This window comes from Aplysia californica, unplaced genomic scaffold (genome assembly GCF_000002075.1).
Source record: "Aplysia californica isolate F4 #8 unplaced genomic scaffold, AplCal3.0 scaffold00065, whole genome shotgun sequence".
NCBI classification, from domain to species: domain Eukaryota; kingdom Metazoa; phylum Mollusca; class Gastropoda; order Aplysiida; family Aplysiidae; genus Aplysia; species Aplysia californica.
In genome coordinates, this window is record NW_004797335.1 from 1,914,258 (window position 1) to 1,930,854 (window position 16,597).

The window sequence follows — 16,597 nt, forward strand, 5'->3', positions numbered from 1 at the left end:
ATATCGGTAAGGGTGTGCAAGACTGTATGTTACAATCACAGACATTCTTCTCACTATCCTGTAGGTCTTAGGCCATGATTGAAAAGTTCAGTTTTCAATTGCCACTGAGTTCGCGAGCCAAACAGACAAGAGATGGTAACGTCGCTTTCAATACAATAACGTTACACAAAAGGTGGAACCTACAATTCGACATCCATTTCCAACAGGACTGAGCTGACAGCCATGAACACTACGAACACAGCCACAGTTTTTTTTAAATATTCAGTTAGGAATCCAAACCGGGGCCGCAGTCACATCACAGTTTGGTAAATGTGTCAACTGCGCGCTCTCCCATATCATCGGACATTCCGTGAAAATCATTAGAATTTTATTATGAATTATGATAGAATACCAGTAATAATAATGGCATTTATATAGCGCATACCCATGTTGTATAGCATAATATTATATAAGCGCTTTACAAATATTATCAACCCAGCAGGCCCTAGAACACTCAGAAACATTCTCAGCTTGCCGGGAAGCGTGCAGTTCAGTAACAAACTGACAAGATCTTTCGCAGCTATAAGTTGGGAACCAATTCCATCGTGGGCGAGGGGAGCAAAATTCGTGGTACATGTACTTGCCTTTCCCAAGGAAACACCGCCAGGTTCCTGACAGGGTTCAAACCAACGACCTTTTGGCTGCTAGCCCAACAACCCAATCAGTAGTAGTACATCATATCCATCTTGAAAATTGTTTCTAGGAAATCGACACCTGCCGACAACTCTACTCATCAGCTTGCAGATTAAACTTAATACAATCACATAATATTTACATGAAGCATAGACTTACCTTTACGTCGTACATGACAGGTTGCAAAGTTGAGATTTAAAAAAACACAGCTACAAAAAGATGTCACCTTGTGGAAACAAACTAATAATGAACAACACAATTCTCTCTTCGGGCAAACCAGTCTTACCTCCATCAGGCTGACAGAAGGCTTGTGCGTAACGGTTCTTGGGGAGGGATTATCTCTTAACCTTTGTATGTCTCCTTCTTTCTTTTTACTTGGGCTGTAGTTTACTTTTTTTTAAACAATAATATTACGCTCTGAGTTCGTCGTATTCAAGTGATTAATTATGCAAGTGCTAACTGCCTACGAACAAAAAGTCCTGAATTTTTCGGTCCCTCATAGAAACACCCGTGCAGATATTCAAAATCTACGGATCATGTTTCTTTGATTTAGTACAGGTTTTACGGCGCTCGCAACAGCATAAGGTCATATGAGCGCCAGAAGATTAGAGGTGTTACAAGAGACTAACAAACATAAAAAAGGAGGGGAGATAAGGACGATCGATTTTTTATAGGAAAGAAGAAGCAAACCACACCAGAGCACCCGCCAACCACTCACTCATGTTTTCTTTTACTTGTTGAATCAAGATTATTTTTATCGGTAACAGTAAAAGGCAAAACACGAACAGTTTCAGCGAATCAGGATTTCCGGATTTTCCGGAAAATTGTCACCTCTGATAACGGATTTTGAAACCGTTCGTGTGTCTGTTTGTTTGAGTAAAGAGAAGCACATCGACACATAATGGTCAATAAGTGCTGGGAAAAGGTAAGGGAGACAGAAACAACAGAGGGCTAGTAAAGAAGTAGTACCTACCAGTGGGCCCTCCAACTACCCACGGTTTTAGGTTGTTCGAATCGATATAAACGAAAGTTCATAAAGAATGTTAAGCAATGTTTGCGCAACGGTCTTTTTAAAGGTGGCCTTTTTCGGTTCAGTTTCAAATTATTTTTATTCTACAGTAGACTCCGCTTGAGTTGATCTCGCTTGAGTTGATCTTCGGTTACCGTTAAGTTGATCTTTCTCGGGTTCCAGCACCTCTTCTTCTTTACAGGTCCCAACGGTTAAGTTGAACTTCGTATGAGTTGATTTTTTTTTTTTGCACTTCCACGAAATCAACTCATCCGTATTCAACTGTACTTTATTAGGTTTAGCTTTTTTTTGTTTATTTGTTGTTGTTTTATATAGGCATTGCAAGGGGTGGGGGTTGTTTTTTAATTTTAAATGTCATTTTGCATATTTCCCCCAGACGACATTTACGCATGTAATTGCAAAATCTCCTAATTGAAGTGTAATTATTTTACACACGTGCAACGAAAGGTACAGAGAAGGCGCCGCTGTATAAACAAGTTTGTGAAATCTTCACTGTATCAGATTCCAAAGAACAGAGCTAAAGATTAGTTAGCCACACGATAAGAGAGAGGGTGTTGTTGTTTGTTGTTGGTTTGGGGTTGTTGGTTTTTTTTTTGTTTTTTTTTTTGGGGGGGGGAGACAGGGAGGAAGAGAGACAGAGACAGAGAGAGAGAGAGAGAGAGAGAGAGAGAGAGAGAGAGAGAGAGAGAGAGACAGAGACAGAGACAGAGACAGAGAGACAGAGACAGAGAGGGAGGGAGGGAGGGAGGGGAAGAGTATGTGAGTATGTGGAGGTGTTATATGACGTTACGTACGCATATTATGTCGCAGAAGCAGGTGAACAGCACACTATTGATTTCTCCCACTGGAGGATCTACAAAGTATGCCTTATGCCTGACGTTATCTCAACATACATGGTGTACATGCAGAGTCCTCCCGTATGTAAACATGCATCATGTCGTGCCAGGTTATGCCAGGGTCAGCTACATGCCTTGGCCTTTGAGCAGCAAGATACGGCCTTGCCAGGAACAAATCATGAGAATGCTAACAAGGAAGAGGAATAGAAAGAAAAAGACATCTATCAGAGCAGCGACTTAACGTCCGTCTCTTCAGACTTTCTTCGGGGCAGAGAAATGAATATTGAAAAGAGGACAGTTTTATTTTAAGTTTTAGAAAAAGTTTTACTGCACTTGCAACACAAATAGGTCAGGCAACCGCCGAAAATTAGAGGTGTTTCTAGAGAGTAACATAAAAAGAAAAAAGGAGGAAAGATATTGTAGAAAGCTGTTTGGAAAGAAAGAATGTGCAAACCATACCACAGCGCCCGCTAACCACCCACAAGAAGGAAGGTACAGGTAGACAAAAAGGGCACGACAAAAGTCAAAAGACAGAACAATAGACAGGCAGGCAGACAGACAGAAAGACGACTACATGTACATATTAACGTTACTGACTTCATTCTTACACAGTAGTACACGCTCACACATGCTTGTAAGGTGTTTCGTTACATTAAAAAGAAAAACAAAGGAGATTTTTGTTTGTTAAATATAAAAGTACCACTTGCTTTTTATTAGGTGCAAGTTTTTGACGCTATATTTTTTTTCGCTTATACACTTGAGACAAGTCACGTCATAAACAGCACAGCTGTCAGATCATATTTTGTCCACCTTGCCAATACTTCTCGAAATTCCAGAACACACGCTTGTCAGATGTTCAAGCAACAAGGACAAGACAAGAACAAGGCCAGACGATCACGTGGTCATACTGTGGAGGCATCATGGCAGCCACACACACACACCATCATTCTGTGACAAGGTCAACTTTCAAAATACAAATGCACGAGACATTCGACCAAAACTGACAGTGCAATGTTAGCAAACAGTTTCTCAACACGAAAAGGGAAATAAAAGACGTTTCAATTTTGGGGGGAATTACATTTTAAAACTTAAATAAGCAAGCGTCAGGTGGCAAATAAAGAGTCTGGGGTAAAGAGAAGTAAGTAGCCACAACCATGGTAAAATAGTGTTGTAGAGTGGAGGGACAACAGATACATAATGGCAAACAGCACAGGTGAGAAGTAGAGGCGGTAAATCGACTCAGCGCCCACCAAAACTACACACAACAAACATAAACACACAGGTACGTAATACAAGTACACAACAAAGACATTCCCATAAAAATTAAAAACACAAGGAAAAGAAAAGACAAGAGAAAATGTGACTCACAAAAAAAACAATGGAAAAATAAACTGTGACATATAAAACAAAAGTAGACATTCTTTCGAAGCAAACAAACGAGGCATGACTTGAAAACTTTTCTAGAACATAAAATGAGATTAATCATTTTCACCAACGACAGGCATCACATTGAATCACAATTTTGTAATATATGAATCTGTAAATAAATATTCATCCACCACCACATGTTACTGTCATGGACACAAATAAAAACAACAACACAAATCTTTATAAACTTTAAAACAAATCAGAAAAAACCATAAGGGACTAGTTTTGATAGTTGTGAGTTTCGGGTGTAAAGTAACCACAAAACAAAATGCGTAGTATGTCCTTATCACACAACACTTATGCCTTACACAGTAGACCAAACTTAACTTTCTTTCAAAGCTGAAAGAAGTGAAATACAATAGCGGTCATGGGTCATTTAAACCTCAGAAAAATCAAAACATTATACAGAAATAACTGAGTGGTAATATAAATAAGAGAAGAAAAATGCCTTTATCAAGACAATCTTTGTCCCACTTCAGACCTCATGTTTAAGAGACCTATAGAAAGACTCATATGGCCTGATTTCAACAAAGAGGAATGCACACGAGTTCTAATACCGTAAACATTTTTAGATGCATTCAGGTAATTTCCTTGCTGCAAAAATTCACTTTACCCTCCAAAATCTGACTTACAATAGAATGTCAGGGTCCACATGTTTTGATTATCATGTTTTATTTTCTACTTGTCCTGTAAAACAACAGCACTATTGACAGACAGCTCCAGTAATAATCACAGAAGTAACAGCTTGTTAAAGTTTAAAAAATAAAAAAAACTGTATGGACTAAACACTTCTTTTAACACTGCAAGGTATTTAAGTGGCACGACTTTGAAAAATAATACCCATCTCAGTGAGTAGAAGGAAAGCCCTGAACCCCCCCCCCCCCTCCCCCCATATCAGAGCGAATTTTGATATACAACAAAAAAAAACAGCCATTGAAAACAACAAGAAAATAACGGTCCAGAGCACATCAAATACCAACTTTAAATGTAACAAGCACAAGGAATGAACAGTAGTTCTTTACGGTGAGTACACTCCAACAAGGTCAGTCAAGCCATCATCTGTTCTATATAATGAATATATCTGCTCGTAAAATGTAGCTCACACATTAGACACACTGCCTACAAAGCTATGACATTGCATTGAACAGCAAATAAATGCAAGCTACGACGGACATGGAAACTATGTAGGTGCTTACAGTTCAAAGTAATTGTCTCTGGCTGCTGAGGGAAGACCATGTGTAAACTTAACATAGTCTGTACTGGCTCTTAAAGATAACATTGAAACAACACATTAGCTTTTAGTGCATTAAAGGTAAAGAAAACTTGTTAAAAAGCTGAAGGTCATGAAAGCAATAGACGACAGAAAACATGTAAATGAAGAGGCTGACTCCTTTTTGCGTACACAAACTTTTGGTTCACCTGCACAAAAACCAGTCACAATTTGTTAGAAATATTTTTTATATCCTGAAAGGAAATAATCCATCTCAGAACCTGTTCCTTATACTGATGTATAAGAAACCTACACAAAATTATTGGAACTGTTCTAAAGCCCCATGAATATATTCTAGATGCAGCAGGCTGCTTCCACCTTGTCTGTCAGAGCCAACCTGCGCTGAGAGAAATACATCATTCCACTAAAGAAGAAAAACAGAGAAATTAGACAAAATAAATCTTCTAAAACAAAAATCAAATTCCTATTTCTTGAACATAACAGCGAACAGTTTAGCCACAAACGTCCTGTACAGGAAAGAGGCACAAGAAAATGGAAAACTTAGAGTCTCCTAGTAAGGAAATAGAAGCCAAGGATATAGAACTGATTTCGTGACACTACCAAGCGTTTTTAAAGGAAACATTTTGATTAATTGTGAACTAATAATAATGTGTAATAAAAAGTATGTAAAAAAAACAACAGTACACGAGTAATCCAATTGTGAGGTAAAAAAATTGTAAGAAGTTCTATCAACATGGTCTATATTTTGATACTGTAAGTTTCATTACTGATGTCTATATTTTGATACTGTAAGTTACATTTCTGATAATGTTTTAGCAATTATCATTATCAAACAAATCACATCAAGTTGTCACACACATCGGGACTTAATTCCCCAATAAAATAACAAAGTACTTGCCCTCGACTTTTTTTTTAAAGAAGCTTCCCTCAACCATCCAGAACACTGTTCAAACAGGTAATAAGCTCTTAACATAACATCTGTGCACAACAAAATTAGGAATGGTGGTTTGAGTCTAAATATTAAAAAAATTAAATAAATTTCATGTTGAATTAATTCGACAAAGGGAAAATTTTTTGGCAAATACTTTTAAGAGAAAAACAGTACTGTGTGGATACATTTGTAGACATGGTGTGAGATCCCATCCCTTTCAACAGGGTTTGGTCATTTAAAGGCAGGACCTCCAAAAAAGCTGTCAAAATGGGCACTTCTGGAAAAAAAAATACAGGAGTGCAAAAATCTATTTCAACAATTACTAAGCAATCACAAGGGACAACCATAGATGTGGAATGTATCTCTAGGTTCTCATTAAATAAAAACATTTGTCTTCGGAATGTTACTTACAAAGAATTATTAGGAGTGTTAATACAAAACCTGGGGAGTAAACAAAAAAATCCAACCCTTTCCTTCCTCTGTGTCATGCATCTACATGTCACCGATACTCTTAACTTTATGAGACATTGTGCTGAAAAAAAAATCAACCTGCATGGACAGCACATAACAAAACAGACAGATAAAAAATACAACTCAATCTGCTGGAGAATACACAACAAGTAATGTATTTTGCTATAAAACATGCAGTTTTTAAGTCTCTACTATTTGAGGTAGCATGCAATAACGCATACAGAACTACTGGCCCTTATTGGCATCATGACTCACAAATACAATCGGAAGAAATCAAAATTAACACACACGCCAAACCCTAACTTAAATCATTAAAAAAAACTCTTTAAAAGAGAGACAATAAGAGATCAACAACAAAAATACCAAAGAAATACATCCTCGATATATTTGCACGTTCTACATCCCCACCAATACAATTTCCCTCAGACATATCATTCACAACAATTAAACAAAACAACTGTTAAATCTGTAATCTTTCCAACCCGTTTCATCCTATTCTAACCTGTTCTTACTTTGATCGTTCTAAAACTGTATACGTGAAACAAAAAGCGTCTCCTACTTATTCATATTGATTCAATTGCATTTTGAAATAAAATAGTAAAAGGGTGATGTCAAAAGTAAGTGCGAAACCAACTATAAAAATAAAAATTACCACCAAAAGTAGAATACATTTCGTACTTACTCTTTTGTTTACAAAAACGTGTATACTTGTATAAGAGATGTCAGAGTAAGAGAATGACATAACAAGAACAGGATTTCATGGCGGTAAAGATCAACTGTCTAATCGAAGCAAAAACATTTCAAACATACAAACAACCAATGACAATCAAAACCATAAAGGCTATAGCTAAACACGCCAACACACTACGGGTGATGCTGTTGCTGTTGCTGTTGTTGTTGCTGTTGCTGTTGTTGCTGTTGCTGTTGTTGGCCCTGTTGCGGCTGTGCCTGTCTAGACTGTTCTTGTTTCCTCTTGAACTCAAAATACTCGATGTAGCCATTATTGTCCTCGTCGTTATCCTGAATCACAGAGTCCACAATATTGGATATCTCATCGTCACCAAACACTTTGGTGTTAGCGGCTGCGTTCTCTGTAACGGGAGAGGTTAGAGGGTGGTGGTGAGGGCGGGCGGCAAGCACAAGCTGTTAAGCGGGCAAGGGACATAGTATGTTCAAGACAGACTGCGTCTACAGCAAACCATGCACAATGACAGGTCGGAAAACAGAAAAAAGGATAGAAAGAAAGGGTGAATGAAAGAAACAGATTGCCCAAGACAGACTGTGTCTACAGCAAACCATGGAGAAAGACTGAGAAAAGAAAAAAAAGGATAGAAATAAGGTGCCAATGAAAGAAACAGAATGAAAGGTAAAGAAAAAAGTAGCAAAAGGAAAAATGTCAACGACAGAGAGAAGAAAAAAGGGCGACGGAAACAAAGAAAAAAAAGGAGAAAGACTGAAAGGTAAAAAGACAACTGTATCTGCCAGAAAAGTGTAACTGAGTGGGATTGTATGACATACTGTACAAGGGAGGAGAGTGTCACATGCGTTTTGCTTGTTGTGTTACATGTCTCCTTGTGGCCAGAGAGACCACATTACTTTATTCATTGAAAACTGATTGTTGCCATGCACTCACTGTCATGCACTTAAGATATAGACTTGATCCATTCAAGCTGATCAAGACAAAAAATGTTAAAACTACCATAGAACCTAAATTACTGTTAGTTGAAAAGCAATTCTAAATCTAAAAGTTCCATTTTTTTATGTAAGTGTTTTACGCCCCCACAGACACACTTTAGATAATTTAGGAAGCAGGCTTCGATCCTGGATGTCAGGGTTAACCTGGACTGAAAGGGATACAATGTCTAAGAGAAAGACAGAAATTTGAATTCAGGTTTCCTGCATGTGATGGCGAAGTGCCAACCTGTTACATCACAAACACCGGTCTTCCAGTTCGTTCTTCTCAGAAATGGGAGAAAAATAAAGAAACCCAACATTAAAGGGGTGAAAGAGTTGGGGGGGGGGGGCATCAGTGAACTGAAAAGTTTCCCCCTGTCCCCAGCCCTCCCAGAAACCGGCAAAAAACATCTGGCTTCCTGGTCAGCGAGTCTCAATGCAGAGCGGACAATAAAGTAGATGAGTTCCCCTGTCCCCTTCCTGGGTCACCAAGCCCAAGTCCCTATCTGACAACGATCTCCATTTTATTTAATATCACTGAATATCAATATTTAAATATGCTGGTACAAAATTATCTATGAAATTTCCTCCTGACAAAAGCACAGTACATGTTGTACTTCTATCGAGTATCTCAAGCAGTAAGCATGCATCTTCACAAAGTAAAGTTCTCTGAACTTTATTCTCAAAAACTGTTCAAACCAAGCAATGGGTTCAGTCCTGGGATAAGAATCCTTTTCAAGAGAAGGTATGAAAGAAAAGAAAACAATCGAAGTATAGTAAGATTTGAAGTTTGAGATCTGATTTTCTCCCAAACCAAAAGGTGTCTTTGGGTGATTTCTTGTGGGGGGGGGGTATTTTTTTGTTAAATCGAGATTTTCATTTGTTGTTTTCCACGTACATACAGATGTACAGTATAAACTCCTACCAGAAGTTCACATGCAATCGACAAGAGACGCGGAAGAAGCCGTCTGCAGTGTCTTTTAGGGACAGAGAGAGGGATGCTTGTAGCAGGAAAGGTGATGGGTAACACAATGACGACATACTTACCACACGTTGGCGACATGTCAGATCAGACCAAAGACGGCTCCGGTCAGGTCACACTGAAGCAGGCTCCACTGACTACGTACAACCTACCTGAGGCAGGGACACTCCGAGCACGGCAGAACTCACTTTGACAATACACATGATTTTCACCTTACCACACATCTATACACACGTCTTTAGATCTTTCATTTCTAGCTAGCAAGCATCATGCACTATCTCTCTCATCTTTGTCATACGATACACCTTTTTTAAAGTTTTAGTCAGAGGTTTTCGGCACTTGCAACACAGATAAGTCATATATTTGCCGATGATCAGAGGTGTTACAAGTAAAGAGAGTAACATGCAAAGAAAAGAAGAAAGACGATTAGAGATTTCACAGGAAGGAAGGAGCAAACCACACCAGAGCGCATTTCTTCCATCCACAATATAACGTAACATATATACACATTTCCAAATCTTTCACTTATGAATAACAGAACTCCATGCATTATTCACTTGAGCATTGGCTGAGAGGACCCTGCACAAGTGCTTGCATTACCAGTGTCTACCAGCATTACCAGTGTCTACCAGCATTACCAGTGTCTACCAGCATTACCGAGCCCAACTGTGCCGTTCTAGCCAGAAAAAAAGAGGCACCTAGTCTCTGAAAACTTCCAGGAGTGGATTATACTTCCTGGAGATATAACCAAATGATTGACAGTAAATTCTCCACTACGCCCATCCACCACACGATTTAGATTATTTAATGGATGGCTTGCTTCAATCCTGTTGTATCAAGGAAATCCTAAGCTGAGAGGGGTAGAACGTAACCATACAATACACCACAGGCGCTGGATGGGGGGAAAAGAAAGGGGGGGGGGGGGAGAGTATTGGTTTTAGTTCGTCATCACTCCTCACACCACCCCGCCCAATCGCCACACAAAACAAAAGACAGTATGTAACGCAGGGTGGAGATATCGTTTTTGGCAGTCACCACAATAACAGCTATTATTCGGAAAGGCCAACAGGATAATGGAATGGAAGAGGAAAAAGAAGTAGACGACACTCAGCAGCCACTAACCACCCGTACAAGCACCTGAAAACGTGGGCCGTGTGGGACGATGACCATCTGTAATCATTATGTTGTATGAGCAAACAAACAAAAAAGGTATTGGATGATAACCTAGAAACATGCATTTAACAACAAAAGCAACAAGAAACAAAAAAAAACTGGCATACAATGACAAAACATTAAGATCTAGGGGGTTTTGTCTACGGGATTCTCTAAAAGGCACACACGAAAGAATGTAGCAGAAAGTTAGTACATGTAATTGTTAAGGTTGGTTAAAGTAATAAGGAAGCCACACAACAAACTCAGTTTATCAATGTGTATATACACAGAACAGAAAACGAGGGGATATAATTAAATAAAAACTCGTACGTGGGTTAAAAACATACATTTTATTCATGAATCCAGGGTAGAAAGATAAAGGTTAAATGTTAAAAGTTGTAAAGAGCGATACAGATACGTGCCTCTAGTCTTACTGTCTAGTAATGGGTCAAATCTGTCTAAAGCAAGCGAAGACTACGACACGATCAAAGCATAGGCGGAAAGCGCTACAGCTCATGCAATAGAGATATATAATCATTACGATTTACTATCCCAAAGGCAAGACTTCATATGCACCATGCTACTGCTCTCAGCATTGACAGAAACATCAGACAACAAACACATCAACGCACGTCTTTATCTATAGAAAAGGGGGAACGGGCGGGGGGGGGGGGGGGGGGGGGGGTGGAGATAGCTAAACTAAATCCCGGGAAAGGCATGATTTGCTATTCAGTAATTTTTAACTCACAGGAAGTTTTCCTTGTTCATGCTTCTTTTCTTTTTTTTTCTTTTTTGCATTTACAGAAGTACTAATCTCAGAAACAAGTTTGTGAACATTTCAGACGGAGGATATTTTTTTTAAATCTTGTAACATCTGACACCCACATATAACAGAAAATTTAAACCAGGAACGAGTCATGGCATTTTCGGCTTTTACACAGGGATGGGGTGATTCAAAAAGCTACGTTCTGCCCTACCCCCTTAAAAAGTACCTTAACTATTTACTATCATTCTATGAAAGCCCCCCCCCCAAAAAAAAATTTTTTTTTTTTAATCGTCCAGAGCAAACAATAAGGGCGCCATACAGTGGCCAGTGGTAGGGAGACCGTAGAACTCAGTTCTGTCACTTCCCACTGACATATCAACCCGAGATACATTTAGTAGGTACGGGTTTCTTCTAGTAATGCACGTACATGTACCTCATTTTGATAATCATCAACAAAAACTTTGACCAAAAACAAACAAAAAAAACAGATGTTACAGGTGGACATGAGCTTTTGATTTGAACAGTAATGGTGGGCATATTTGTTTCGAAAACAGGCTCGAACTATGCGCTGTAAGACACTTGGCAAGTAAACAGTCAGACGGAGAAGGAAAAGATCAAGTGAAAAACTACGTTCACTTTAATATGTACAAATGACTAGGAATTCATTAGCTGAGATTGAACATCTACTGGTAAAAATTGAACAAAAATTGGGGGGAAGTCCCGACACCAAAATATAATTCTTCAAAAAAAATAAACACATGGGAGATTACCAGACTCTATCTCAAAACAGATTGCATAGACATAAACATTTACATAATAGGATCACTATTATTGGGATCTAAAAAAAAAAAATAAATAAAAACGACATCAAAAAGAAAGGTTGAAAAAAAAAACCAACAACAAAAAATATTTTAACAACAAAAAATAAAAAAGCAGAGCACAACTAGCTCCGGAAAACAACATTACGCTTCTCTATTATCGCGACCACAAATACACTTCCATGTATAAAGTGGGCGCCTCTCGCGACAATTGTTCTTTTCTTCTCGCTCGGGGGGGCGTCTTGTGGTCATAATATCGTGTGTTTGCTTAATTATAGAAAAAAATAAAGCATCCTCCCCTTTTTTTTTGATTAATAAAATTGGAAAAACATGGGTTTACCTTTTTCTTTTGACCAATATTTTTCTTTTTTTTTTTTGAGGGGGTGGGGGGGGGGGGGGGGCAGAAGAAGAAAGATACATGAAAACGTGCAATATGGCGACGACGATGCGAAGAAATTTTAAAAAATGAAAAAACGTTACGTAGACAAAAATAATAAGCAGCAACAAAAAACCGATAAGACCAAACATGCACATATCAGGACATGCAGATAACACAGAGACGTTGACAATATAAGCAGGCGTATGCACGGTATGGTGTGGGTTTAATGCTTAAAAACAGTGAAAGGTTGATGAAGAGGGGGGGGGGGTACATCCGAATTCAGCCTCCATCTACCATAAGACTGAGCCAAATGAACGGAAAGATGTGAAAACTCCCTGAGCAAAAAACAAGAACAGATCTAGTGGGTTTCCCATAAACTGACTGTCGGAACCGGGGAAAGTTAAGAGTTGAAATCTAGATAGACCAAAGCGAAAACAGTAAAAGCGAGTACACATATTATAATATTATGCAGACAGCTTTGTGATGAAGGAGTGTACTTCCCTACTGTATACAATTAAAGAGAAACCCTAGAAGTCTTGGTTCCGGGACACGGTGCAAGAGGGAAAAAACATATTACGCAGATCGATAAAACAACCTCCTCTCCCTCCCTCCCCCACCAGCACTTGGACGGGAACCGCAAGCCCCTGCTAAACGGACTACCGTGTCTGGGTTCTGTATAGATTTATAATATTATCGATATGCTAAAGAAAACCAGCAGACCGGAGTGGAGTGGCCAAATGATATCATGGACGTTCTCGATAGATCTTCTGCCTGGTGCAAGAATTCCAAGCTCTGGATATCTGAGTCAGAGACAAGAGACAAAACGGCGACTCGTTCTCGGTGCAAATTGGGTTGTTGTTGGGTTTTTTAAAGAAAATAAAACGCGCAAGGGGTGCACATAAAAAATACAAAGTGTTACGAGGGCTTTTTAAAAAGTGGTAAGAGAAATTGTAGACGATTATTTGGAGTAAAGTGAAGCAACAATGTCGCGAGAAAAACATTGGTGACGGATAGGGAGTGAGTTTAAGAGGTAAACAACTGAAAGAGGGGTGAGGTTTGTGGAATTCCTCCTGGTCAAATGCTCGCTCAGGTAAGGAGAGCGAATCACTAAACAAATCACACATAGAAATAGTAGAAACTCGTTCAAGTCTCCTCCAACTCGTTCAAGCAGGAAGAGAATCCTGGAACGATTCTTGGAAAGAAATGAAGTAAAGGCTGTCTCAACTTCTAGGAAAAATAGCAAAAATATATCAATGTGGCTTGAAGACTCTACAGACAACGCAAAATGTTGGGTGCTTTGAAGAAAATATCAGACGTCCGCTTTTTAGAAGAAAGAAGTACAAATGGGTGAAAACAGAAACAGGTAAAAAGAATACTCCAAATGGTTTGAATCGTGAGGTGGCAATCAATGAACGAACATTTCAATGAGAAGAAGAAAAAATTAGCAACTCGTGGGTACCTCTGAACAAGAGGTAGGCGAAAACAAATCTCGAAAGTGTCTCTGAATTAGAAGAAGTAAAAAATTTCTAAAGATCGGGGTGACGCGCGTGATTTTTACGACGTCGTGAACGCGCCGTGGTGAGTGCTTCGAGGGGGAGAAAGAAGAAAGAAAGTTAAAATTCTCCTCGTTTCAAGGCGGCAGCGTAGAGCCTCATCTCATAGTAAGTGAGGTAACCGTCATTGTCCTTGTCGGCGAGGCTCAGCGTGTGGTCCACCGTGAGCTCAATCCACTGCTCTGAAGGACCCCATTTGTCATTCTGATACCCATGGGAGTCACCCGGCTCGTCTGAGAAATACAAACATGAACCAGAGCTTGTACATCTTCATCTTTAGCAGCAGTTCAAAGGTCGTCTCAGTCCAACGTCATCTGGTTGCTCCGACAAATAATATGGAGCCAATTGACTGTAACTGTTTTACGCGCACATTGACGCAATCTAGAACATTGGTGGGGCGGGCTGCTCTTCCACTCTGTCAGCCAGTGCCAACCCGGACGCAGAGCCCCACGCCGGAATCGAACTCATGTCTTTGGCACGTGATGCCACAAGTTTACCGATCACATTGTATACACCGCTTCATATGCAGTTGACATTATGGACGTCGAGTCTACGAAAGGTCAACAAATAACGGCCACACTTCGTCCGGAACAGCAAAATAAAGACAACAGTACCATTGAAAGTAAGCAGGAGCACACGATGGCATTAGACACCCACTTCAAACCGGGGGGCCCATCAGACAAGAGAAAGACAACGTTATTCCAACAAACGTCATAGAGGCGTCAACAAACCAAAAGATAAGATAACCCCTGTCGCTGTTTTGAATTTGAGTACAGAAAAGCACATCGACACAATAATGGTCATAAAGTGCTGGGGAAAAATTAGACAAACAAGCAAATATATCAGAGGGGAAAGTAAAGAAGTATGATATATCAATGGCGCAATCCAACCACCCGCTCTTTCGTTGAGGAGGTTTGGGAGGGGGGGGGGGGAGAGAAGAACCAAAAACACACACTTTCTTTCAAAAACAGACCACAAATAACCCACCATGGACATACCAGACCAATAAGATCAAGAACAAAATTACCTTTGAACCTGTCCAGGATACAGACTAACAACAGACACAAGATGTAGAGTCCGGATGAGGGGGGACACCAAAGACAAGAGGTAAGTAAGACAGAACGTGCATACCCCCTCCCACCCCCTAAAAAAAAATCCCCACTTATTTAGACAAATTAATTAAGCAGCTGCACTATACCGGAAAACCAACAAGAATTGAGAAAAATAAGAGCGTATGGGTGTAGTGTGTATATATATGTGTGTGTGTGTGTGTGTGTGTGTGTGTGTGTGTGTGTGTGTGTGTGTGTGTGTGTGTGTGTGTGTGTGTGTGTGTGGAAGGGGGGGGGGTAATCATTTGCAGCCCAAAAGATTATACAATGTACTTTCAGTAGTCCAGAAAATAAGGGTGTGTAAACGGGGGAAGGGGGGGGGGGGGTTCTCTTACTGAAGCGCAGTTGTATTTAAAGTAGGATACAGGAAAAAAATAAGGTTAAAAAAATAACAAGCAGCACCACAAGTCTTCTTCAATGGTTAAACAAAATGACAACAAGGAAATGTAGAAAGAAACCTAATGAAACCACCGACAAAATCCGCGTCACCTGAGAACTAAGACTTCAACACGAAAGATACACAAAAGTTCCCTTACGCCTGCATCAATACATTCATTTTTTTAAAATTAAAAGAAAATACCCCATCGCACAAGCTGAAGAAGTGTGTCTCGAACACGATGCAAAACTTGTCCCAAAACAGAAAAAATAACAAGTAGAGAAAGAGAGTATGCACAGATCACAACAGACTGCGAACAGACAATGGTGTGGGATATCACTCTGATGCAATAGTTTACCAATAACAGGAATGTTTTAAAATCTTTTGTTCTTTTAGTGTTGCAGACTATTGAATCCAAAATTCCAAATTTGTTCTGTTTGATTTTGTTGAAGCTTTCTGTTTGTTTGTGGGGAGGGGGGTCGTTTTTAAATTCTAAAAAAAACAAAAAATCAGTTGCATTTTCTTTAATATTATGATAAACAGAATGTATATTCTTTTTTTAATGTGAAAGGGAAAATGTGCTTTCACATGCCAGGTCCATGCTTTCAAGCACATATCATAGGTGATCTATGTGAAAGTGTGAGGCCGTTACTGCTGCACGCTCGACTTAATTTTTAAGCTTAAATTCATAATATTCCACATAGCCATCTTTGTTGGCATCGAAGAGATTAAGAGCACCCTCAATACTGGTCTCCAAAACCGACTCCTTGACCACGCGTGTGTCATGACCATTTTCGTCCAGGTAATCCGCGTCTGTTTTGTTAGATTTCTCTGCGGGGGGTGAGGGGAACACAAAAAGCAAAACAAAACGCGTTAAAACTCTAGTTTGAGGGGGGGGGGGGTTACATGGGGGACCTGAAGACCAACCTCAGCAGCCCGCTGGAGAACTAGTCAGAGCTCTGAGACGATGACGTTGACGACGACAACGATGATGATGTTGACTAGCAGGGTGAAAGGAATAGAGAGTACAGGCAGGGGAACAAACACAGTAGTGGTGTCACTTGTCAACCAATGCGTGTTCAAAATAGCTCGTAACCAGTGCTTCCAACGTAAATGGCCAAAATCGAGGTACAAGGCAACGGTCCACGCCCCTCCGTCTGCATTCTTGTGTGGTGTGTATATATATATA

At 39.6% G+C, this 16,597-nt stretch overlaps 1 protein-coding gene across 3 annotated transcripts in view; it reads right to left on the bottom strand.

The window, feature by feature from the left end:
* Positions 1-16,597, bottom strand: part of LOC101858697 (multiple coagulation factor deficiency protein 2 homolog) — a 43,789-nt gene that overhangs the window by 2,550 nt on the left and 24,642 nt on the right. The window contains exon 4 of one of the 3 annotated variants that reach the window (XM_005093522.3): positions 3,213-7,690. The exons of 1 other annotated variant lie outside the window; for it this stretch is intronic. In XM_005093522.3, the coding sequence (XP_005093579.1) occupies positions 7,464-7,690 (227 nt within the window). In that variant the 3' untranslated portion in view covers positions 3,213-7,463. Of the gene's footprint in view, positions 1-3,212; positions 7,691-15,592; positions 16,240-16,597 lie in introns of those variants that run through there. One more of the 3 variants, XM_005093525.3, reaches the window with a different exon arrangement.